Here is a 24,276-nt window from a genome sequence, read left to right as displayed (position 1 = left end):
AATCCAGAGCTAAAATCCCCCATACACCTTCATCTGCACAGGAGGAGGATTAACTAGCTGGGCAGAGATCACATTGCAGGACACACTAGTCTGGTGTGGAGTGCACTTGTTCTGCGTAAGCTCATAGTATTAATGAAGGAAATACACAACCGTTTATAAAGAAATGCAAGGCTTTATTCAACTAGGTTTACAAAAGCTACTGGCATACATACTATTTAGTGTAACTGCAAACAGAACACAATGCAACTATTCACCAGTCTACCCAACCTCAGATCTTAACTCAGATGAGACAAATACAGTATATTAAATAATTGAATAAATGATAATGCACAGAGCAGTGACAGTTATCAAACCGTTCTTCTCAATACCAGAGGAGCAGACTACCTTACAAGTCCATGGTACAGTATCAGAATGGTATCACCTGAATCTGATTTAAATATATGCTGTGATCACAAAACATAACACACCAAACAGGCTCATCTGCTTGGCACATAATCACACATATGAAACCAATTCTCAAGACACACGGTCAAGTCAAGGGTCAAGTCTATGAAATGCTTACCATACGATTAAACAAGTTTATCCAAAAACATTTTCTTCTTTGAACCGGTGGTCGAACATAATGATGAAGGCAGTCAGGGTTGTGTCATCACCTTTACCATCAAATGATGACACTCCAAATAGCATCATGGCTCCTCTCCATCCTCTCCCTTGTTCTGTTCATGGCTCCTCTTGGCTCACCCAGCCGGCAGGGACCCACTGGGCCTCGTCCTGGGCCTGCAGGATGGCTGTGAACAGCTGCATGCAGGAATCGTGGAGCTCGTCGTTTACCACCACACTGTCAAAGAACTGACCGTACTTAGACTCAATCAGCTTGGTGGTCACCTCCATCTCCGCAAAGTCCTCATCCTGGGGGGAGAGGATGGGGAGGAGGGGGTGGAAGAGAGGTTTGTGGCAGAAAGGAAATTCATTTACCATCACGAACAAGAAAGAAACGACTCGTTGATCGAGGACTGCAAGGTAATGAACTGTGTCTCACTGTGAAGGGCCGGTTGGCGTTGTAGTTGGTGATGATGTGTGCGTGCGCCTCCCTGCGAGTCAGTTTGAGACGCTCCACACCGGGAGGCTTCACAAAGATGACGTAGGGCTTCAAGTCCCTTGTTCTCAGTGACTGGATATTCTGACAGGACACAAGCGGATAGACATGGCAGAGGATAACACACCTGACTTTGTAATGTGTCACCTGATGAACCCGTAGGGGGGTTGTTTGGTAAAATACTGACAAATTATTGACAAAAGGATTCCTCTTTCGATAATAACAAACCTCATATCGCTGATATTGGGGTGTACTACTATGACGCATTACTTGGGATCCATCTGAACTTACGTGTGGCTCGATGTCTACCAAACACATCTTGCCGCTGCTCAGCACGTCCTTGACCACGTCAGAGCTAGTGCCATACGAGTAACCTTTATATTCCCCGTGCTCCAGGAACCTGGCCAGGGACACAGACCATAGGCAGGGGGGGTCACGCCACACAAACAGAAAAAGACACAGGAAATGGCTTAAGGCTTAAGACGCACTTTTTCCGGGAGTACAACGGTACTTAGGAATGATTTGCCGGACCTGATGCTAGTTTCCTCCAGGATCGCAATGACTCTTATTGAGAAACTTGTTGCTCTTGTTGGTTAGTTGTAACGGATTTAAATATTACTTGCTGTGAAATCTTTTACTGTTGATTGCTTTTTGTACAGGTACACTCTTGCACTTTTTGAGGTTCATGTTGTTTAATTGTAACTTGTTTAACTACATGCTCTAATGGTTCTTCCCTTTGGCACTCAGTTGGTTTTTCACAATGTATGCTTCATGTTTTGGCTGCCCGGAATGTTTGGGGCTATCTCGTTGTTATGATCAATGACCTATGCACTTTTGTAAAGCTATCTCTTGGAAGTCGCTTTAGATAAAAGCGTCTGCTAAATGAATACATGTAAATGTAAATGGACCCTGTCGTTAAAATGATCCCTTTTACTTGTGGTTGGAGACCATGTCCTCAAACAGCTCCTTGGTGATGAAGTGATATTCTCTCCCGGACTCCTCTCCATCTTTGGGTGGACGTGTTGTGTCTGGAGAGGAACGGCAAAAACACACAGACACACAGGAAGAGAAATGATAACAGTGTACCTACATATGACATGTGTTCATATTAAAGTAACATATGGGATACATACGAGGCACTGGTCCCTGGAAGGTTGTTGGGTTGAGAGTGATCAGCCTTTTACGCATCTCGTTCACTCCCACACCAGAAGCACCTACAGTGCCGATAGAAACCGCACGTCATCACCACACCTCACCTCACCAGTTGAGCTCTGCATGTCACAAACTCCAAACCCCAGCAAGTCTCTCTCACCCACGAGGATGATGAGGCGGTGGGGGTCCTGCGGGGGGCGCTGGTAGGTCATCACTTCCTCGTAGGGGTTGCTAAGAACCCTGCTATTGGGTGAGCAGGAGTAGCAGGACTGGCGCCTCTTCCTGAATGCCGTCCTCCTCCACATCCGGAAGCTACGCCGGAAACCAGCTGGGACAGAACATCCTCGTCATCCCCGTGACCTTTCACCTCACAGAAGTCAACTGTGTGTGAATGTTCAGTATTCACTGCAACATCAAAGGCAGCTTACCGGTGTAGATGCCATCCACACTGCTTTCTGGCTCAGCCTCCTCTGTGGAGGCAACACAAGACAGAGGTGTGATCACATGACTGTCACACTCCAGCAGACTAATCCAAATCATTTCTGTATTCTTAATTTAGTGACTGAGTTAAACATGGTCATACAAATAATTGGTCATTCTTGTCTGAAACAAACAAACATATTTACCCTCTCTGAGATCCTCTAGAATATCAGCATCGAGAAGGAAGACAAGGAAACATACAAGATGGTTAATAATGGTGTCATGATGACACTTAGTTTCTGCTTCATTCTAATACACTATATCTGAACTCTCTATGTGAGTCCGTAAAGACTTACCTACCAGAATCAAAATCTTCCTCATCTATGGAGAAAAGAGAAAAGGTGTAATTGTATACCAACAGTTTCTCCTTCTGAATGTATCAATATGACAATAAGATGGATGTCCTAGAACAGAATAATGAATGTAAGTTTACCTGCTTTAATACATTTGTCTTCAACATCCTTTGTATCCTCTTCTGGAAGTAAGAACAATGAGACAACTGAATTAGACAGAGAAGCGTCATTCAGATGCGCTGTAGAACATTACTTTAATTCAACACACCACTGAGCCCAGCTAGCCAGCATATCTATCCTTCTTTTTCTGCAGTACATACCTTTGCCATCATCAGGCATTTTCACTAGCCGCACAGAAGACAAAGGAAACCGTTTGACAGTTAAAATATTTCTTCAAAATTTGAAACTTGACTGACAGAAACTGGGATAAACAAGAAGTGTTAATTTGACACCGAATAACACAAAAAGTGACTTACCACAGGGTTTGGAGCAGGTGTGAGCCTGAAATGGCTGGCACCACCACTGCTCCCTCTGTTTGCTGGACAATGGAGACCAGAGACAGATGGAAGAACATTAGATGACTGACAACACTTAACAGACTCACTATAAACACACTTATCACAAAGATAGTGGCTTCTGCTAAATAATTACGCTCAACAGCGTTGAATTTCATATCTCAAGCGTTATGATGATGAACCTTGTGTGGACACTGTCCAACCTATGGGCTAAAAAACATGGTCATGTGACCTGACCTCTTGAGCAGGCTGGTGGAGGGGATGAGGCCAGCACAGGAAGTGGTGCTGGGAAGCTTTCTGGCCTGCCACCAGTGGATGTCTGTCTGGTCCACAATCTCCAGCAGGTCTCCCTTACTGAAGGCCATGCCTGCATCAGGGCAGGGGATGGCAGGGTCCTGCTGGGGGCAGTAGTCTGCCATGGCCCGCACATGCAACTAAGAGACAGAGAGGAAGACAGTGCAATCTGACTGGTGTATATAGGCATTCATCATATCATATATTACATTCATCTTTACTGTAAAATCAGGGAAAAACATGTAAGTTGGTGTAAGACTACTTCAAAAGGTTTGAGTAAAGGTCCACTCACCATAGTTTGGCTGTTGGTTGACCGGGGTGTGTTTGGGATCACTTTGAACAAGATAGTTCCTTCAGACTGGATCTGGGAGAGGTGTGAGGAATCGGTGAGTAAAGCACAGCTGTAACACAAGAGCGTGAACTAACTGCTGTGAGAAAGTGTCCTGTTTGAAGACTGACCAATATCTCTATGACCTGCTCTGGGTCAAGACCCTCCACCGGGCTTCCATTCACTTCCACCAGCAAATCTCCTGCATGCAGAAGACCTGCATAGACACACACACACACACACACACACACACACACACACACACACACAGTGTGGTACAGTGCAGTACATACATTTGAGGAGAGACCAGAGCATGTGGCCCCAGTGTTAATGTGTACAGTTCACTCAGGACTCACCACTGCGATCTGCTAAGCCTCCATTGATTACCCGGGCAATGAAGATCTCTCCTGTCTCCTCATCCTTCTTTATAGTTGCTCCCTGGAATAGAGAGGTTTCACACAAACATTTTAGAGATTCGAAAACCCTATCTGAGCATTAAACAGATGTTTCGGGAAAAGTCGTTGCAAAGAACACAATGGTGAATGGCAAAAGGATGGTGGTTAGAAGGCAGTGGAATGAAGGAGTGAGATGATCATGCTAGAGGCATGGAACCCGAGGAACAGTTTGATCAGATGAAGGAGCAGGTGGACCTCTTTAAGATGAACTGTGGTGACAATGATTCAAACACTCGTCACACAAGGATGGAGTTGAGTAAGACTTGAAGACGGACAAAAAGGTGTCGTAGGTTAATTATATGAAATTATGAACAACAAAGGAAAAAGACACATTGAAGGATTGACCACTGTCTTAAAGTATGTACCTTTCACGACTTGCAACATCACTGGCAAGGGTCCAAAGACAGTCCGATTCAATACCAGGTCAAATTATGTTTAAGCAGCCATTTTTCTCTTTGGTATTAGCACTGAGATGCTCCTTGAAGGCAACAATCAGAGAAGATCTCTTTTACATGGAAATCTCAGCAAAGCAGACGACAGAAAGCGAGCAGGTCTATGTCCTGCTCTCTTTCTTCTTCTTTTTGTGCTTCTTGCTAGAAAGGCAGCCTGTGGTGTCGTGGTCATGGGGCTCTTCCCCTGGCCTGGATGATATCCCATTGGAGAGCTGAGCCTGCTCTGTCTTTGGAGGGACAACGATAGTCACTCTCCCCTTGCTCCTCCCATTTAGGCCTGGCCCCGAGGAAGGCTTTCCTCGGGTCGACCACTGACCCTCCTCGTAGCCGTGGAGAGAGCTGGTGGAGGAAGAGGAGGGCGAGGAGGAGGACGAGGAGGGCGTGGAGGAGGAGCGGTAAAAGCGAGCAGGGGGAGGAGGGAAGACTTTGGGCCGTGGCGCCTCGGGGGGCTTACTGGCGACGATGAGGCCCTGCAGCTTGTCGACGACCTCGGCCAGCAGGTTGAGAGCCTGGACGTTCTCCTCCACGCTGTCTGACATGAGCTCTGTGGCCTTCACCATCCTCTGGCCAAGATGGCGGACGTCTCTGGTGCTGTGCTCCATGCTGCTGGTCACCGTGTGCACCGTGGACCTCAGCTCGTCCACACTGGCCTGTTTGACCACGGAGGGATGTTTCTGATTGGTCAGATCCAGTGAAGGGTTTCGCTGATTGGTCGATCCCTGACAAGGACGCTGATAATTGGTTCGATCCAGATAAGGATGTTGTTGATTGGTCAGATCAAAGGAGGGGCGGTGAAAGCGGTTGACGGTACCTAGCCCTTTGTTGTGTTTGGCCATGGGGCTAGAGGGTGCCGTCTGTGCCCGGACTGCTACGCTCGTGGTAGGGACAGTCCGAGGGCGCCCCCCTGTGGAGGAATAGCATGTGGGGGAGTTGGGTGTGGTCTGACTGAAGGCTGGGAGGGGAAATGGAGGGTAAGCATAATCTGCATCAACATTGTCTGTTCCATTCATTTCTTTTTGCTCCGTTGTGTTTTTTTTGGTAGCAGCACAGACTTGCATGGCCAGGGATGAAGGAAAGGGAAAGGTATGATTGTATGGAAATGAGGAGAAAGTGTACATGTTAATCATTAACCTATTGAAACACAGGCTTTATTCAAACTCAACTTAATATGGAAGTCATGTCAACATCAAAGTAGCTTAGTATTGAATATTTTTTTCCCGAAGAATTGAGTAACCGAGTGTTTTAAAGAAGAACACTTCCTGTTCTTCCTCTTACCAACACGTGCCGTGTTGTAGACAGAGGGAGCTGATTGGTTGAGGCCCCACAGCTGGCCAGTTTGTCGACACAACCTGCAGCTTCCTGTGGCCTCGTAGCGGGGGAGGGGCCGGGTCTGACCAGGCTGCAGGGGGGGAAGTAGCCCCGTGGAGGCAAACCTGTCCCCACCATCCCTGTCTATCAGCTCCTCCCGCGACCACGCCTTCCCCCCCGGCACCAGCTTTTCCAGGGTGAGTCTCCGTAGGCTGTTCCAGCGACTGCGTATCCCCCCTCCGCCATTCTTGTGAGCGAAAGACAGGGGGTTGGGTCACTTTACGGATGTACTGTGTACGTTGAGCGCGTGGACAGATTTGAGACAAGATTAGATGAAGGAGCGAGGCATGAAAAGCAGAAGAGGGCAAGGGGGACGAAGGTCCCAAAGTAAAGACCATGTCACCATGATATGAACCAAAAAGTTCTGCCCCTGCTAACAAACACGTACGGAGCTGAAAGAGGCGATCAGAAAGACAAACGCAGAAGCAACCAACCAGACATCTGATGAGAAGCTCCAGTGTTCGGCTCCCATCATATCTGAATGATGGGAGTGACCAGGGGCCTCACCAGGGGCTGCTTGTTCTTGACCAGACAGACGATTCTCATGGCCTCCTCGTCCTGAGGCAGGTCATCGGGGAGGGGCGGCAGCACCGGCTCGTAGTCCGACTGAGCCACCGTGTCGTGGGCTGAGAGCAGGGCCTGGAGGGGGGGGAGGGGACGACGACAGCTGGTCAGACACACGGGGATACTCCCAGGCCGAGGAAAGGTTAACTATGCCTGTGGAGTGGCTTAGACACCAGTGATGATGCTTATAACGTGCTGTTCTTTAGTTCCTGTTTCCTGTGTCCCGCCCCCTGACTGACCTGCAGGTGGGGGCTGCTCAGAAGACTGAACAGCTCCCTGGCTTCAGCAGAGGGGCTTGGGACCGCACTCACACTAAGCAGGACCTGCCACAGGCAAACACATCCACGTCAACACAGGCATATCCATATATCAGAGTCATGCAATAGATGATATAATACTGTATATCATACAACCAAAATAGAGGAGTAAAATATGTTAAAATGGCAGACCTCATAGGATAGGCTGGAGGCATCAGGCAGGACGGGGCTGGGCAGAAGATTCCGGAACTGCATGAGGCACTCATACACCTGGGAAGGCAGAGATCAGGATTTATCAGTCAAATGCCATAACAGACCCAAGGAAGAAGGGAAGGAGGGAGGGAAGGAAGGACAAAAGGAAGGTAAGAAGGCTGTCAGGCAGGGAGACAGACAGAAAGGAAGGTGCAAATACTTGATATACACTAAACATATATATCACATACATACAACACTACAGTAGCTGCAGTACCTTGAGGAGGGCATGCAGCCAGGGGGCGCTGAGCAGGTTGTGAAGCAGCTCTGCTCCACTGACATCTCTGCTGATCGCTAGCCTCACCTCCTCCACCACTCTGTGCAGAACATCACTTAGACCTTTCACCATACACACACACACACACACAGAGATGCATGTAAAAACACACAGAATATGCATCTACAGTGAAAGCTAAACAGCGGGACAGAATTTAATCTAGTAAAATCATTCTGATGACATTTTGGCAGACAAGCTTAAGCTTTGGATTGCGTGGTGTGTATGTGATTCTTGTTCAAGGTTCAGGACAAAGACAGAGTATTGATTAGACTGTTTTGATAAGATGATAAGTCTTCCTTGGAGCTACTAACCTAAACATCGTATAATGAGGTGAGGAATGTGTGTGTGTGTCCTACCATGTTGCTCGTGGACTGGGCCTTCCTCTACTTCTAGCGCGTGTCTCATGGTGAACATGAAGGCACTGGTCTCACTGCAGACAAACCAGAGGCATCACCAAAACAAGCTCACATACAAACATATTAGAACCACATAACTCCAGTCATATTGGGATCGTGAAACGACAGTCTTGTGCTAATTGTCTTGTGGACTACGGATCCAGCTTAGGTCCCCTATGTGTGTTCTTATCTAACTGACACACAAGCTTCCGTACCTTATTACCTCATTTGTTAGAAAGGAGGACATTGTAGTTAATCCCTCGTTCTACGTCTTGACCATTTCTTTTTTTCTGGACATGACTAATCATTGAAGCAGAAAGCAAGGCCACTAAATGTCATGCAGCCACTTACCAAACCCTCTGCTGGCAGGGGAGAATAGAGCAGCCCAGTTTATAACTCTAATACCAAATAAGACACTGTACCCTTGTGGTTTGATAGTTAAGGGTAGGGTTGAGGTTAGGTTCAAACCTACATTCTATCTTGGCCTACGACGTCACATCCTTATTCTAAAGGTATTGCATCATCGGTTCAGTGACAGATTAATGCAGGCAGGAGTAACAGGAGACAGAAACTACAGGAGTGCTTCCCTAGCTCAACCATACTGGACCATGTAAGAAACTATATCATGAGTTTGCTGTGAATCCATTTAATTCCATAATCTCTATTCACATCGCTCGCATGGGTCAAGACCTACAGATGGTGACACATTGCGGTCTGATAAAACACCCATACATGCCTGAAGTTACACTGGGAGATTGAGATTGAGATTGGATGATGTTGTGCTGATATGCTGCTCAGTGAGGGGTAAAGCTGATTGCTACACACCGGCTCAGAGTAAAAGCTCATCAAACAAAGCAAACAAGCGACCGTCAGACTTTAACCTTACCTTGCCTGAGTCCTCAGGTGTCCCTCCCTGATGTCCACACGCAGATATCCTCTGTCTGTGGGTCAACTTCAGCTGTTGACCATCCCGTCCAATATATTTAGGTAAAGGTTCCAAGCCAGGACCGGTGTCAACATGTACGTGGTTTTACTACAAAGCGTCCACAGAAATACAGCCTGTAATCCCTCTCTATCCTCCACTTAATCCTGGACGAGCGAGCAATCTCTCTCTCTCTCTCTCTCTCTCTCTGGGAGCACTTCACCATACAGGCAGGTCCGGCTCACAAATCTTCTTAGCGCTGCTTTTAGCCCCACACTCAAGTATCTGTCGGGCAGCAGATACAGCTAACAGTAGCATGGCACAGTGGTTAATAGTGGTGGTGGGTTAAAGCGACATCTGGGTATTCAAGAGACCAGCCTTCATTCCGAACGTCAAACCACAGTGTGTGCGTACGCGCATTGCTGGTCATTTTAAAGTCAAAAGTAAACACTGAAATCTGTTTTAATCTGATGAGTAACTAACATCGCAACACCAAATTAATTATGGTTAATCCGTCGACATTTTAGAAGAATTAACACTCGCAACACAGCAACATTTACTGTAAGCAACACAAGCTGTAAACCCCCCAGGTCTCCGTGACTGTGGAGGTCAGGAGGTCGCCCTCACCGACAGCTCCTGGGAGATTAAGGATTGGCCCAGATGTCTCTTCCTCTCCACAGTGGGAGTCCAAGGAGAACCCTCCGGGTCACTCCCCATCAGTGTTAATCCTGATCCTCCTTCCTGCAGTCACTAAGACCCTTACCACCACCACCACCACCACCAAACAAACATACACACTACAGTCTTTAATTCTACCAGTAATACACTTCCATGTGGTCACACAGTAACACAACTCAATTCTGGAACTTGTCCAATAAAAGGCCTATATGACTCACAGCAAACACAGGGAAGCAAGGAAAACATGTTGTAGTAAGAGCAAAAAGCAAGGAGATGTTTCTGGTCTTGGTCATTCATTTTATTTGGAGACCATTTCATCCATTTGTCAGTAAATCAACCAACACAACCCATTAATTTATCAATAATTTCTTAACTTTCAAACAGTGGTTACAGTATAAAGCAACTGTGAGTAAAAAAAAACAACATAATATTCAGTGTTCAATCAAATGTGCCTGTTCATTGAGGCAAGCGCACTGTACAAGCGTCTGTGAAATTCACCATGGTTTAAGACCAACACATGATGATAGACAATCTGTAAAAACTGTGGCAGAAGACAAAAGACTGAGGCCTCAGTCTGGCTGGGTCCATGTCTTCATATACCAGAGTTACAACAGACATAAGTGAACAGTTTGAGCAGCAACACAGTGCCATCATCTCATCGAAAGGTGCGGTTATCTTCAAGCTTCAGAAATCTCAAACAACACACTGCCATGAAAGCAATATAAACACGTGGATGAATTCATTTTTTGAATCCTACTTTTGTACTAAAAATCCGATCATCAGTCAAAGGGATAGGTAATCCCTCATCGCTTCATGAATATATATTTATGCCTAAACAAGGACTGAATTGAAACAGTTTCGGGACTGGACAATCAGGATACCAGGGAGACAAAGGTGCCACAGATCAGAGACCAGATCAGGAACTCTGTCTCTGGGTGAACCGTGTGTCTCTAAACCGCTCATCATTCTCAGTCACACACTAATAACGCCTGGTGAAATACTTGCCGTGTCAAGTTTGATCTAAGTTGCACACACGCACACAAGCACACACACACTCTCCGCACAAAGCAACCAGCAGCACACATTCACAGAGAGGCAAGCACACTCACACACAAATTGGATGCTCGAATCAAATATCTGAAAATATCTTCAGGAATATTGCTAAACTGTTTTAAATGTGCGCAGTAGCTTGACACACGTATATAAATTCTTACATATAACATGAATTGGCAGCATTTATAAGCAGTCCATCACCTCTACTGAGATACTTTAGTACAGTAGTTAACACACGGTTACAATCCACTGTCATTTAAGATGAGTGAAAAACATTGTTAGTCTACACATTAGAAAAAATAAATTCAATTCAAAAAATACAATTGCAGCATAGTAGACACTTCCCGTATGTTTCTGTTCATAAAAGTTTTAAATAGTAAACATTTTCCATTGTTTTGAGCTTTTCATGATCTATCCCTTTAAGATAACTCAACGTTCAGTCATAACTCCCTTTAGAATGAGTCTCGGCCACATCCAAATCAACATTTACATAATGATTATGTAACCAGTGATCAAGCCACTGGAGGAAATTGGACTTAATTCTAGCTTAGTAATAAATCGATGGTCCCTATGGAAGGCCAAAACAGTCGAGTTGTGACGGAGAGAGGCAGTATAGAGACAGGGGCCATCGTGTTCTTCTCAGAGGTCTCCCTGTGTCACCAAGGTGGAGTAGATACATTCAATATCTACCATCCAACTGCCTCGTCTTGGTTCACGTCTCCATGTGGTTGTGGACATAGTAAGTAGTCAGTATACAATGCTGTGAGATCATGAGAGCGTGTACCTCCCAGACACAGTCTGATGCCAGGGGATCCCCCCCCCCCTGGTTCCTACCCCTCATTAGGTGGTCTTCTCCCGCTGGATGTGGACATAGCAAGCCTTGACAGACGTAGACACACAAGACAAGAGAACCGCAATTACTTAGTAAACCACGTACTCCCACTGATCATCTGATACAAGAGCTCTCATCCAGCTAGCTGGCAGGTCTCTGTTTTTCACTGTATTCTGTGGCTTTGCCAGTATACGTAGATATTAAGGTGGGAATCTTTTGTTACCTCACGATTCGAATCGGTTCTTGGGGTCGCGATTCGAAAAAATACATTATATTCGATTTTTTTTACACTTATGAACCGATGTGAATCTGTAGAAGACTGAATCGCGATTCAAATGTGAATTTGAATCGCGTATGTACCCCTAGTACACTGTAGTAGGTGTGTGTGTAGTGTACCTGGAGCGTGGTGAACATGAGGCCCAGCTCTCCATGCTGTAAACACGGCTCCATCAGGTCCTCAATCAGGCTCACCTCGGCCCCCAGGTTTCGGATCCTGCACAGAGGGAACCCCATGAGCATCACCAGACCCACGTCCTCACAGCCACGCCACACGCACCTCTGACAGTTCCCTCTGGATGACGATGACGACGACGTCATACCTGGCTCTGAGCACCACGTACAGGGAGAGGGGGAGGAGGTCGTCCATGGACAACAGGAAGTTCCCATCCAGGAGGGATTGTACCTCCAGTTTCAGCTCCTTGAAGGTTAGGTGGATCACCAGCAGCTTGTCTGATGGAGTGAATGTGGTACTATGGGGAGAGAAGAGAGGAATGTAACATAATAGGTTCTGACGGTTAACGTCAGGAGCAACACTGGACTGGACTGGGTTTACCTGAGCTGCTGAAGGGTCTCCACAGCAGAGGCGAAGCACGCGTCTCTAGTGCTGGAGAGGACCTGGCAGTGGACAGGAAAATGGTTTGGAAAAACAGGCATGAGCAAATTTTACTCCCCAGAAATGTAATACTGTAGCGTTCGTCTAATCTGTATCTTACCGACAACAAAACTTCCCTGACACGACCCTGTGCTTTTTCTCCTTCGTTCGCTTGTTTACAGTGAGTCACTGGCCGATGAGATCAGGACATTAACTTATATAAGAGGACTATGATAGTGCGGTGTGTAATATAAAATGAGGCCCCAGCCCAGCGAAGCAGCTCCCAGCTGTCCTGCAGTTGCTAAAGAGGATCTGACATCCGGACCAGCCGGAGGAGGACAAGAAGGAGTGAGAGGAGGAAAACATATGTGTTGGTGTGTGTTGAGGCGGGGTGGTGAGCACTTGGACAGCAGAGTGTCCAGCAGCAGAGACAGAAGGCAGAGGGAGCTGTGTGACTGGAGGGGCGGATGAGGAGCGGAGCGCAGCGCAGCGGAGTGCAGGCTGGACTAGTCGGGTGGGGCTCACCTGTTTCTGCTCCCCCAGCACAGAGACAGACACCGGCCAGAACCTCCTACAAGACCATACACAATAGTCACCATGAGGGGGGGGGGGGACTCATCAAACACAGTGTGATACAACCAGGTGTGTGTGTGTGTGTGTCGTGACTCACTCTTGCACCCCAAGGAAGGCGAGCAGGGCCTGGTCAGACTGCTTGTTGAGGCGGATGACACAGTCCCAGTAGTCGGCCTCCTGCCTCTCCTGGTGGAGGCAGTAGAGGGTGAAGAGGGGGGGGTAGAGGCGGGGCAGCAGCACGGGCAGCAGCAGGCTGGAGCTGCTCACCACACAGCTAGAGGAGGGGGGACAAGACAAGAGAGGTGTGGAATCGTATTATACTCTAGACTTCTAGTAAGGTATATCTGCCTCAGTCATCATCCCAATCTCACACAGTCATTCCGTCATTCCCACCCTGCACTTGATCTGGTGGGAGTGAATGGAAGGAAGAACTCTTAAGTCTTAGGCTAGAAGGCTCTGTAGGGCGGACTCACCCCTGCTGGCCAGCCTCTGTCAGGGGAACGGGAGACCCCAACCACCCTGGCTGGCTGGAGGCTGGGGAGGAGGAACACTCAGGGATGAAGGTCCCCTCCTCTGGGAGGTCTGGGAACAGGAACCTGGAGACGCCAGGAGAGACAGGTTACCCCTGGGAGCAGTTAAGGATATCCCTCTGCATACCATCCATGAGCAGAGCAGGGCACAGCAGAGCACAGCAGAGCAGGGAACAGCAGAGCAGGGCACAGCAGAGCAGAGCAGAGCAGGGCACAGCAGAGCAGGGCAGGGCACAGCAGAAGGAAGCAGAGCAGAGTCCTCTGGCCGTGTACCTGACAAGCTGGAAGATGCGTGTGAGGTAGGACCTGACCTCCTCCACGGCCTGGCGCAGCAGCCGCCGGTTGGAGCCCACCCCCACGTAGGTCATCCTGTACACAGTCACCAGGGTCTCCAGCAAGCAGCCCAGGGGGTGCAGGGGGGTCTCACACGCCTGGGGAGGGGCCGGCGGAAGACAGGCGTTAATCACTGGGCTACAAAGCGGCTGTGGTATCCTGGTGAGGTGGTGTGTGTGTGTGAGAGGGTGGGGCCGGACCTTGGAGAGGTAGCGTCTGATGCTGTTGTAGTAGGCGGTGGTGACAGGGCCGACGTGCTGAGGGATGACCTCCAGCTGCTCCAGGGTCATCCTCTGACTACGACTCAACGACAACTGACTACACACACACACGCGCACACGCACATACCTGTTTTACGTGCATCTGTGTGGAAAGGTCTGAATCTGTTTTTGTGTGTGTGTGTGTGTTCTTTACCCGTTTCTGTGACCTGTGGTGAGTGTGACAGCTATTTTCTCCCAGGCCCTCTTCCAGTCACCTCGGCCCGGTGAGTCACAATCCAGCCTTCTCCAACACTCCTCAAACACTGACTTCCACTTCTGATCAGCAGGCACTGCCAAGCGACCCAATTTCCTACGCACACACACACACACACACTTACAGATAAGAATACGCATATAGGCAGACACACACTAACAAATAAACAATACAAACACATGCACATTAAGACAATGCCCATAACCCCCTACCCGCCCACAAACACAGCCGTCTGTACTTACAGCTCACTGGGCCTCTCTCTCCCCTCTACCATGTGCAGGTTGGGCTTGGTGTACCTGCCCTCTATCTTCAGTCCTGTGGCCCACTCTCCACTGAACTGACCCTCGATGTGATCTCCGTTTGGCAGGGACAAGGTACCCTGAAAGGATGAGGCGCACAAGTGTGTGTGTTTGGAGTGAACGAATGAATGAAAAAGAAAGGGCAAGATAGGAAAAGTGAGAATACTCCATATAGAGTAGCGTTGCCATACCGTACAGTATTTCAACAATGGTACATTGCGTCATTCCTCAACAACTTCCCCAGCATCTAGTACCTTCCCATTGAGTATCCAGTCGTCGGAGAACTCTCCCTGGAATGAAGTATCGTCGTCGACCACTAGGAGGCCGGTGCCCTGCGGGGGAGTCACACACACAGTCACCGCACATGAGGGGGACCCCCAAGGAAAACATCCCCCTTTTGCATTTGCACTCACTGCCATCTTGTTGTTGCTGAAGGTGCCCTCGTAGTACAGGCCAAACTGGGTGACCACCACAGCACTGCCCTGTCGCTGGTCCTCCAGCCACATGCCCATGTACTTCTCACCTCTGAGACAACACATGGGAGTTTAACACCTGACTCACCCATCACACAGTGTTTGAAATCAGACCAGAAGTGAACCCACTGGTTAATAAAAAAAAAAATATATAAAAAAAATAAAACACAAATCTTAGCTGTAGGAAGCTACTGGGATGTTGGGTGTGAGTAGGGTCCGGACCCGTCCTGGAGATGTGGGACCTACTTGGTGATGTCATCGAAGACACCGTAGCCGGTCATCTTGTCTTGCAGCCATTGGCCGACGAACACGCTGGAGGAGGAGCGAGCGAGCTTGCCGCTGCTCAGCATGCCGTGGCCCTGGCGCAGCGTGTCGTGGAAGGAGCCCTCGTACACCTCCCCGGAGGCATACCTGGCCAGACACAGCACACTCCACTGTTACACCTCAAATACTCTGTACACGCACACTAGGCATGTACTAGGAGTGCGTTTGTTTTGACACACGCATGCAGACAGACAGGCAGGCAGACACAGACAGGCAGGCAGGCAGGCAGGCAGGCAGGCTGACCTGTAGGTCCCAAAGCCATGGATCCTGCCCTCCTTCCATTGGCCAAGGTAACGATCAGGCTTGTTCTGCAGTTTGTTGGGCATCACACAGTCTCCATAGCTACCAGCCGGGGAGAAACACACCGACGCAACAATGGATAACACCATTAGTGCTAGCGCTAACAGTCCTCCTGTAGACGATTAACAAAACGTATCTTGGAGAATGCGAGGTCCTAACCAACAGTCAACAGTGGTGGATATCTTCTGACATTGTACTACTCGAGCTCACCCATCCTCCAATCCCTTTTTAAATGTTCCTGTGTATGTTCTCCCATCCGGCCACTTCATAGTCCCCCTGAAACACAATCAGATATCATCAGAAGAAGACAAAAAAAAGACATATTTTAGGATGGAGTGAGGGACTCCCGCGTGTGTGACTGACCTGCCGTGGGGCATGGCAGTGAGCCAGCGCCCGCTGTAGGTGGCGTCCTTCAGACGTCCGTCCCTGGTGAAGGTGTAAGAGGCAGAACGCGCAACGGCGGGGACGCCCGCCGCCCCCACCCTGTCCCCCATCACAACCTGCTGCTCCACAGCCTGGTTCAGGGCACGCAGCCACTTGGCCTGCAGAGAAGCACACACACACACACGTACAGGAGAGTTAGGTAACTCAGTCATTTGACTTGCACATCAAGTTTAAACCTTAAAGAAGGTGTTTGTCCAGACTGGTTCTGGACCTCTACCTTTTCCTGAGGTGAGGTAGCTAGCAGTGTGAAACTCTCCTCTGGTGTGGTCACCTTAATGCCATACCTGGTCGAGCACAAAAAACGTCAACAAAAACATTTACCTTATACATTTTATTAATTTAGCAGACACTTTCCTTCAAAGCTATACACAATATAGTGCAAATAGAAAGTACAGCAGAAGATAGGTGCAGCAGTATTTCAGTGGACAGAAAGGCTCAAAGTTAGACACAAAAAGTGGTAAACACAACCCACAGTAGGCCTGTAGAACCTAAGACGAGAGGACTCACAGGCTGCTGGTTTCCTGGGTAACAGGCTCCACCCACAGGATGGCCAGAGGGTACACGTGGTGCGAGGAGAACTGAGGGGAGACAGGAGTTAGGATTTCTAAACAACAACAATCTACAGCAAAAACTATTACCGCTAACGTTCTCAAATATCATCTATTATTCATCATCTTGCACTAGTGGAATTTGAGTAGGGGCACATGGCCTTATACAATATCGTTCTTTCTGTCACAATAGTCTGTCTGTGTAGCTATAACCTTGTGGTTTGCAACAGAAGAATAAACGTGGAATTCCACAGTTCCTTCGCAAAGACATGAAATTCGCTCAACTGCCGACCATAAATCTGTGCTTAGCAAGTGTCTGGGCCTCTTGTTCCCCTTTGTAAAGGACCTGCTAGGCAGTTGTTAAGTGTGAATGAAAGTGAAACCTGCCAATCTTAGTTAAGTATCAGTCATTTCTTGGCTTTCCACTAACGTGATTATGGCTTAAAAATGGGAAGTGGCTCACACCCACACAGCTGCTTTGACAACACATCACTTTTCAATGGTTCCCGGCACCAATCAGGTGGGGAGATCTCCTATACTATCTCAAAACAAGTCATGTCTGTCCAATAGAAAATGTTTCAAAATAGTGGCATTTCACAAAAGTTGAATCATGAGAAACAGTGCCAGTACCAGAGAGGGTTTAATGGGATTCTGTCACGAGTGACAAGTTTCTACACCAAAGGCGAATCACCGCTTATGGCAGTTTATTTGTCATGTCGGATCAAAGATATTGGCACAAAGCATCAAAGACAAGGAGAGCGCAGCAGACACACTCCAAACACAAACACACAGACAGACAGACAGACAGACGGACGGGGGGAGCGGGCCCTCGCCACGCCAACGCAGCAGACTGCAGCGCAGCCATCAAAGAGCTGGAGGTGGGACACAGAGATACTAACACAGTGTTCTGCTGCACAGGGGGGCTTTCACTCCAATCACTTTCACTATTCGGGGTCTGTCTGGCCTCAAATAAACCAGCAGCCTACATTCTGAAAAGGCAATCAGACAGATTAAGAACTTAGCGACTGCCTGTTGAGCAATACTGCACGACAGGGCCTGTTGCAAAACGGCCGGACGACGGCAAACACAGCAGCGCCGGACCAGAATGAAGTAGGTGGTGCAGCGAGCTCGCCTTCCTATATCGTGTTGGAACTCATCCTGCAGCTCCAGTCGGGTCTTTGCTGAGTAAATACCGTGCGTCACTTACGGGAGCTTTGAGCTACTAAAACCAGCTCCGCTCTCAAATCCACACCTAGCTTGGACAAACACACCCATACAGACAACAAAGGGCCACAAATGTGGGAGGCAACAGAAAACTGGGTAGACGACTACAAAGCTGACAGCTAGGTATGGAACTGAACATGAAGTACTTACAAAGCCCTTAGAGGGGATGGTGCCCTGATAGAACAAGAGACAAACACAACATGCAGCTCAGTCACAACAAAATGTCTCAGGAAGAATGGCCCTACAATGTTATTTCCAGCTTTTTTACATTACATTTAGTCATTTAGCAGGCGCTCTTATCCAGAGCAACTTACAGTAAGTACAGGGACATTCCCCCGAGGCAAGTAGGGTGAAGTGCCTTGCCCAAGGACACAACGTCATTTGGCACAGCCGGGAATCGAACCAACAACCTTCTGATTACTAGCCCGATTCCCTCACCGCTCAGCCACCTGACTCCTTTCTGCTGTGCCTCAGCGCTGCAGGCAAACTCGCCCCTGCAGGCCCCAGTGACTCCTGTAGGCCTCACCTGCGCGTGGACTAGGGCGTCGTTGAAAAGGATGAACCAGTTGACAGAGAACCTGCCGGCGTTCTGCAGGGTCAGGGACTTGTTGCTGGTCTCACACAACAGGCGACGTACGGGCAGGCGGAGAGAGTCCTGTCAGGGTGAGGAGGACCGGGGACAGAACGACACAACATCCACCTTTATCCCATGAGCCAGACAAGGCTTCGGTCAGCATGAGGGGGGAGACATCACACACTGTTTGGTGGGAGGGGGGGGGGGGAGCCAGTACTAAGCCTAAGGCCCTTTGAATCACTTTGCAGTCACCTGCACAACCAATACGTTATTGTAATGAGCCATGGTAATGTGGGAGGTGTTGGTAGCGCTGCGGGCCGGGACGTGGACACTCACTGTGGTCCTTCCTGAGAAAGTCTTCCAGAAGAGGCAGGTGTTCTCGGCCTCCTTCCTCTTCCTCCGCAGGCTGTTGGACAGGTCCTCGTACCCCGAGCAGCCCTCCTGGAGGCGCTGGTAGGCTGCCGTGTTCTGCTTCCCCACGCAAACACAGCCTGAGTCATCGCTGCTCCTCACCACCAAGGAGAGGTACCTCACCAACATACCCGTCGTCTCCCATGACTGATCAGTTTTTTTAATTTGACAATAATTACATACTTTGGGCAATGTGCATGTGCGTCACTTGAAAGCAATTAAAAGATGTCATCGTCAAGCTAATTAAAAACAGCTCCCATGCAGTCATCAGAGACACGAGGCAGGCCTGGGGGGGGGGGGGGTGTGGGCGGATGGGGCTGGGAGCACGCACCACGTCGAAGCAGGTGGCCAGCTTGAGCAGCAGCCTGCTGTACTGGTGGAGCTGCTCCAGGGGCATGTAGCACAGAGACACCAGCAGATCCCCCGGCTGGACCTTCTCCGGGCTGTCTGACAGCTGCCTCAGGAGCTCCAGCTTCTTCCCGAAACACTCCCTGGGAGCGGGAACAGGAAGGAGGAGGGGGCGAGCAGCAGACAGGAGGGAGATGACGCATGAGGGCTTTTTCGTGACGGGGGACGATCCGTCTGAATAGACTGGGTTAAAGTGGAAGAACACGACGTCTTACACAGAGAGCTTGGCGATGGCCTGGAAGCCTCCCATCACCTGGAAGTTGCCAACTGAACCACAGTATCTGGAGAGGGAGGGGGCAGGGAGAGGGGGCAGAAGGAGAGGGGGAGGGAGGAAAGGAGAGAGTACGTTCTCTAGTTTTAGACAAAAGATCACTTCAGACTGGCCATAGAAGAGGCTGTGAGAGAAATTTGCTGTGCCCTTGGTTGTGCTACTTGTGTCCTTATCAGTAGCAGGTGTGTACTCACTCTTTGTACGTTTTCAGGAAGAGGGCAGAGTGCTGGAGGAGGAGCAGGCCTGTGATGTCACGGCTCTGGGCGTGACGCAGGAAGGAAGTGAGGGAGACAGAGTGCTGTCCAGTCAGCTGACACAGGCGACTGAAGCTGTCCCCCAGAGTGTGGAAGAGCTGGCTGCACGGCCCCATGGTGGAGGACACTGCAGGGCCGAGGCACAAGAGGAACATAACCAGCTCTGGAGGAGGGGATCATCTCTGGAGGAGGGGAGCCCTCACTGAAATGCTCCTCCTGAGGCTTCTGTCTATCTGACAGATTTCCACGTCTTATTTGAGGGGTTTGGGTTGGATCCGTGTGCGTCTGTGAAGCCTTTTTGTAAAAAGGGGCTACACAAATAAAATGCCCCTTTGATTTGATCAACTACCAATTGGAGTGCGACGATGACGACACTGTGAAGAACCTCCCCCCATCTCCATGCCCCCTCCCTCCCTCGCTGCTCCCTTCATCCCCCCCCCCTCCCTCCCTCGCTGCTCCCCTCATCTCACCTCTGTTGAGCAGCGGACAGACCACGCGTCCGTGGACGTCGGCGAGCCTGCAGTAGGACTTCCTCTCCGAGGCGGCCAGCTCGTGGATGCCGCCGATGAAGCCCATCACGTTGTGGTCTGCCAGAGCCGCGCAGCTCTGCCCGCCGCAGCCCACGCCGCTCACGTAGCCCATCTGCAGCGGCAGCAGCAGCATGCGCGTTACAAAGCCAGACCGCCTCTATGGCGTCAAACATAGCCTCGGGCCTGGGCATCACGTCCTCAACACGATCCACCAATCGGGTACTCACATCCATGCAGAAGGGCAGCAGGATGGGTCTGACGGTGTGCATCTCTCCTCTGGCGGATGACCTCTCCCGCGACCCCTGCGAGTCCTGCTGTCCGCTGTAGCAGAGCACGGGCTGGACGCAGTCGCCGTCCGCCAGGAACAGGGAGTGGCTCTGACCCGCCGCCACATCCCACACACGGATCCCCTCGGAGATCTACGGTGGCCCGAAAGAGACACACAGAGCTGGTCAGTCATGCACACGTACATGAACAGTTACCACTTAACAGTGGCCAGGGTAGAGGAATACACGCGCGGTAACACACCACAGTGGGGTAGGGTACCTTGGCCTGTTGAGGGCGAGTGGTCGGACTCATCATGTGTCCCAGCTGGCCACTCATGTTGCTGCCCCAGCTGAACACCTGGGAGAAATGCGGTTACGTTTCCGAAAATACGGCAGTCCCATTAAATCGGATGCCTCTGCCTTCAAAATGAATTCGATTTGGGCAGATGTAGGTGTGGGAACGAAATAACGTGTCCAAGTGTGTACGTGTGTGAGCACCATGTGTGTAGGTGTGTTTGTACGCGCGTGTGCGTTACCTGACATTTGGCAGTGATGGCCACAGAATGATATGTTCCTGCGGCCACCCTGACCACCTCCTCTTGGTTCAGAGTCTTTATACACAGGGGCTGGAGCCTGGAGAGACATGGGCATGTTTCAGTCGGAGCAACTATTCACATGTATGGGCCTTATGAGTGTGAGTATGAGTGTGTGTGTGTGTGTGTGTGTTGGTCCTACCTGGGCAGGTGGTCTCCGTGGCCCAGCTGACCCTCCTGCCCCCTGCCCCAGCTCCACACCTCGTTGGCCAGGGAGGGCAGCTGCTCCTCAGTCTCGTCCACACCAGGCGCCGGCCCGCTCCCCCGGCCCCTTGGACACTTCCCTCTGGGCAGAACTGGTGATGCTGCACACACAGAGGGTCAGACAGATGAGAAACTGAGACATTTGAGAAGTGTCCATTAAGACATTTAGATTTACATTTCAGGAAGTATGAGTATTCAATACATCCGATCTACAGAATGAAACCCAAGGAGTAGTCTAGGACATGAACTGAAAGTGCAGAAATGCATTTAAAAAGTTTCTAAGACCACATAGGGCTATTTGAAACTTTAAAATACATGAATGAAGTTCCGTATAGGCGACCAATAGATAAGGGTTTAACTGAATACCGTGAGAGAAGGCTCCTGGGAGAGATCTCCTCCTATTGGCTGCTGTAGCATCCTCCAGCAGTATGTCAGCCAGACTGGCGCTCTTCTTGCCCTGAAAGTTCTCCTCCACACACCGACGCCCACCGCGAGCCTTGTTCCTGCCCTGCCACCACCCAGACACACTCCCTGAACCCTGGGCAGACCCACACAGACTGGAGGAGGTCCTTACAGGAGAGGGCTCCTCATAACTTGAAGAAAGGCGTCCATCAAAGAGTGCCTCTCCAGTAGTGCATTCAGTCAGCTCAGCCAACGAGGGATCGGAGAGTCTACTACAGAAGCCTTTGAGCTTGTCGTACTCGTCAGAAAAGAGTTTGGTTCTCTGAGGGCGGGAATCTGTGGCGTCTGTCTGAGTTCCAGGGCTGCCATGGTCCTGTGGAGGGGGCTCTGGTGTGGCCTCTCTGTTGGACTCTGCTGAAGGGGACTGAGAGGCCTCTTCAACCAGGTATGGAGAAACAGACAACGAGAACTGAGCAGAGTCTGAGTCCGAGTCCGAATCGGGGTGGCCTAAATGTGCATTTCGAACCAAAGCCTGTACTCCATCCTGGGCTTGGCCTAGGACTGATTCAGGGTACGGGCTGTCGCTGTGAGGGAGACGGCAGGCTGCGAGCCTCTCTTTTGGGGTCGACTGTCTTGACCACCGGCCTGATTCCAGTTCCACCCCCAGCGGGCAGTAGTGGCTGTCAGAGAGGATGCTGTGGTCCTCATAGTCAGTGTGGGAGTTCAGCAGCTGCTTACACTGGCCACACTTGTCCGAGGACTTCTGGGTAACGTAGTCCTGGGAAGGTAGACTTCGAACCAGAGCCAGGCTGTGGAACGCCCCACAGGCCAGCTGGATCACATGCCTCCCTGACAGGTGCTCCACCTTCTGGGGCCTCAAGACAGGGAAGGTCTTGGAGACAAGACCCAGCTGGCAGCCACTTCCCCAAGCCCACACCTCACGCTGAGCAGACAGCGCCAGAGTGTGTTGCTCTCCGCAGGACAGCTCCGTTACTCGTACCACCTGAGGCGGGACGCTGTCCGAGTCCACCACGCTGACGAGGGTAGGCTCTGGCACCAGGCCCCTCTCCGACACGCCACACTGGCCATGGTTGTTCTCCCCCCACATGTAGACCGCCCCGTCGTCTGTGACTGCCCCGCTATGGAAGCTCCCGGCAGCCACCGACACGACCCACTGGCCTGTCAGGGTGTCCTCGTGTAGGGGTGCTGCTGGGGGGACCGTCAGCCCCTGCCTCCAGGACAGGTCACCCCAGCTGTACACCAGCCCACCTGGGGAAGAGGGGGAGACAAGCAGTTAGGATATAAGCTTAGTGTAACATGATTGATATCTGGGTCACTTAGCTGTGTTCTCACTCCCCCCCCCCAGAATGGCAGCCTCACCCTCGGCCAACAGAAGTCCATGACAGGCCCCCAGGGACACCTGCAGGACAGGGCGAGACAGGAGGGGACACTCTGGGCTTACATTCCCACTGCAGCCTCTCCAGAGGTGGAGCAAGCCTCTCTCTCCAGGGGACCGTTCCTCCTCAATGCTGAGGAGAGTACAGCAGACATATCACAGCCCAGTACAGACGCACTGATTACAATGACAGCCCGATTATAAATAACCCTATTGACTTTACACAAGCACACATAAAAGCACATGTGAACAGATACAATGCCAAATGCATTAAGTATTTATTTGGCTATGTACCTTTTATTTTCGTCCAGCATTACATCCTCTCCTTTTCACAGGTCATGGATTTGATAATAGCATGTTACTGCAACGATTGGAATAAGAGTTATATAACGTCAGCTAAACTAAATGGACCACATTATACTGTTTACAGTTAGCTAGCTAGCAGGCAGAACTTACCAAACAATTTCTTCGCGTTAGTGTTGTCTGTATTTTGGACTAGTACCTCATATTTGGTATTAGCTACATATCTTACTGTCACTCGTCCAAAATCAGCAGACAAAATCTGTGCTCTACTGTGAAGATAACTTTCTTTCACAACTTGTCAAGTATTTTTTTGTAGATACAGGGACCTGCCTTTGTACGGTATCCGCAGAGGGTCGAAAAGCGTCGCCGACAGCAAGTTACTTTGCTTTGCGCTGTGGATATTCTACACGTCATTAATGTCCCATGTTGCTATTTGCGGTATTCATGCCTGGTTAATGCATATACACGTTTTTTTTTTTTTTTACTGGGAATTGAATTTAGAGGTTAGATCATCTGCTCAGTCGATTTTAAAATTGATGTTTCCCCCAAAACATGGGGGTTGTGTTTTGTCACTGGGAATCATCAGCAACATTAGTCAAACAACATCC

At 49.8% G+C, this 24,276-nt stretch overlaps 2 protein-coding genes across 3 annotated transcripts; both read right to left on the bottom strand.

The window, feature by feature from the left end:
* Window positions 1-259: 259 nt before the first annotated feature.
* mpp4a (MAGUK p55 scaffold protein 4a) lies at window positions 260-8,197 on the bottom strand. The gene is made up of 21 exons (XM_084688628.1): window positions 8,140-8,197; window positions 7,724-7,845; window positions 7,447-7,524; window positions 7,237-7,320; window positions 6,941-7,072; window positions 4,515-4,596; window positions 4,290-4,375; window positions 4,123-4,194; window positions 3,774-3,970; window positions 3,498-3,559; window positions 3,342-3,365; window positions 3,162-3,203; window positions 3,029-3,049; window positions 2,875-2,889; window positions 2,677-2,718; window positions 2,409-2,576; window positions 2,230-2,310; window positions 2,031-2,124; window positions 1,388-1,496; window positions 1,040-1,180; window positions 260-909 (listed from the first exon to the last, which is right to left on the bottom strand). Exons 1-21 carry the CDS (start codon window positions 8,195-8,197, stop codon window positions 721-723), a joined length of 1,899 nt encoding a protein of 632 aa, XP_084544754.1. The 3' UTR covers window positions 260-720.
* Window positions 8,198-10,054: 1,857 nt separating this feature from the next.
* Window positions 10,055-24,276, bottom strand: als2a (alsin Rho guanine nucleotide exchange factor ALS2 a). Of its 2 annotated transcripts, XM_084688626.1 has the most exons (34): window positions 23,822-24,276; window positions 23,660-23,726; window positions 23,350-23,498; window positions 21,934-23,238; window positions 21,506-21,668; window positions 21,307-21,403; window positions 21,051-21,128; window positions 20,732-20,923; window positions 20,445-20,616; window positions 19,915-20,101; window positions 19,665-19,730; window positions 19,373-19,532; window positions 18,967-19,098; window positions 18,583-18,711; window positions 18,207-18,230; window positions 16,792-16,862; window positions 16,502-16,568; window positions 16,204-16,382; window positions 16,051-16,116; window positions 15,784-15,882; window positions 15,463-15,627; window positions 15,157-15,268; window positions 14,998-15,075; window positions 14,687-14,823; window positions 14,385-14,540; window positions 14,171-14,288; window positions 13,911-14,068; window positions 13,581-13,703; window positions 13,205-13,381; window positions 13,060-13,105; window positions 12,496-12,557; window positions 12,263-12,412; window positions 12,060-12,156; window positions 10,055-11,710 (listed from the first exon to the last, which is right to left on the bottom strand). In XM_084688626.1, exons 2-34 carry the CDS (start codon window positions 23,677-23,679, stop codon window positions 11,672-11,674), a joined length of 4,974 nt encoding a protein of 1,657 aa, XP_084544752.1. In that variant the 5' UTR covers window positions 23,680-23,726; window positions 23,822-24,276; the 3' UTR covers window positions 10,055-11,671. The 2 variants fall into 2 exon arrangements, with proteins under 2 accessions (XP_084544752.1, XP_084544753.1); XM_084688627.1 differs by lacking the exon at window positions 18,207-18,230.

This window comes from Hypomesus nipponensis, chromosome 23 (genome assembly GCF_054491055.1).
Source record: "Hypomesus nipponensis isolate SF chromosome 23, ASM5449105v1, whole genome shotgun sequence".
In the NCBI taxonomy this organism is placed as follows: domain Eukaryota; kingdom Metazoa; phylum Chordata; class Actinopteri; order Osmeriformes; family Osmeridae; genus Hypomesus; species Hypomesus nipponensis.
This window is presented reverse-complemented; position numbering and strand designations above follow the sequence as displayed.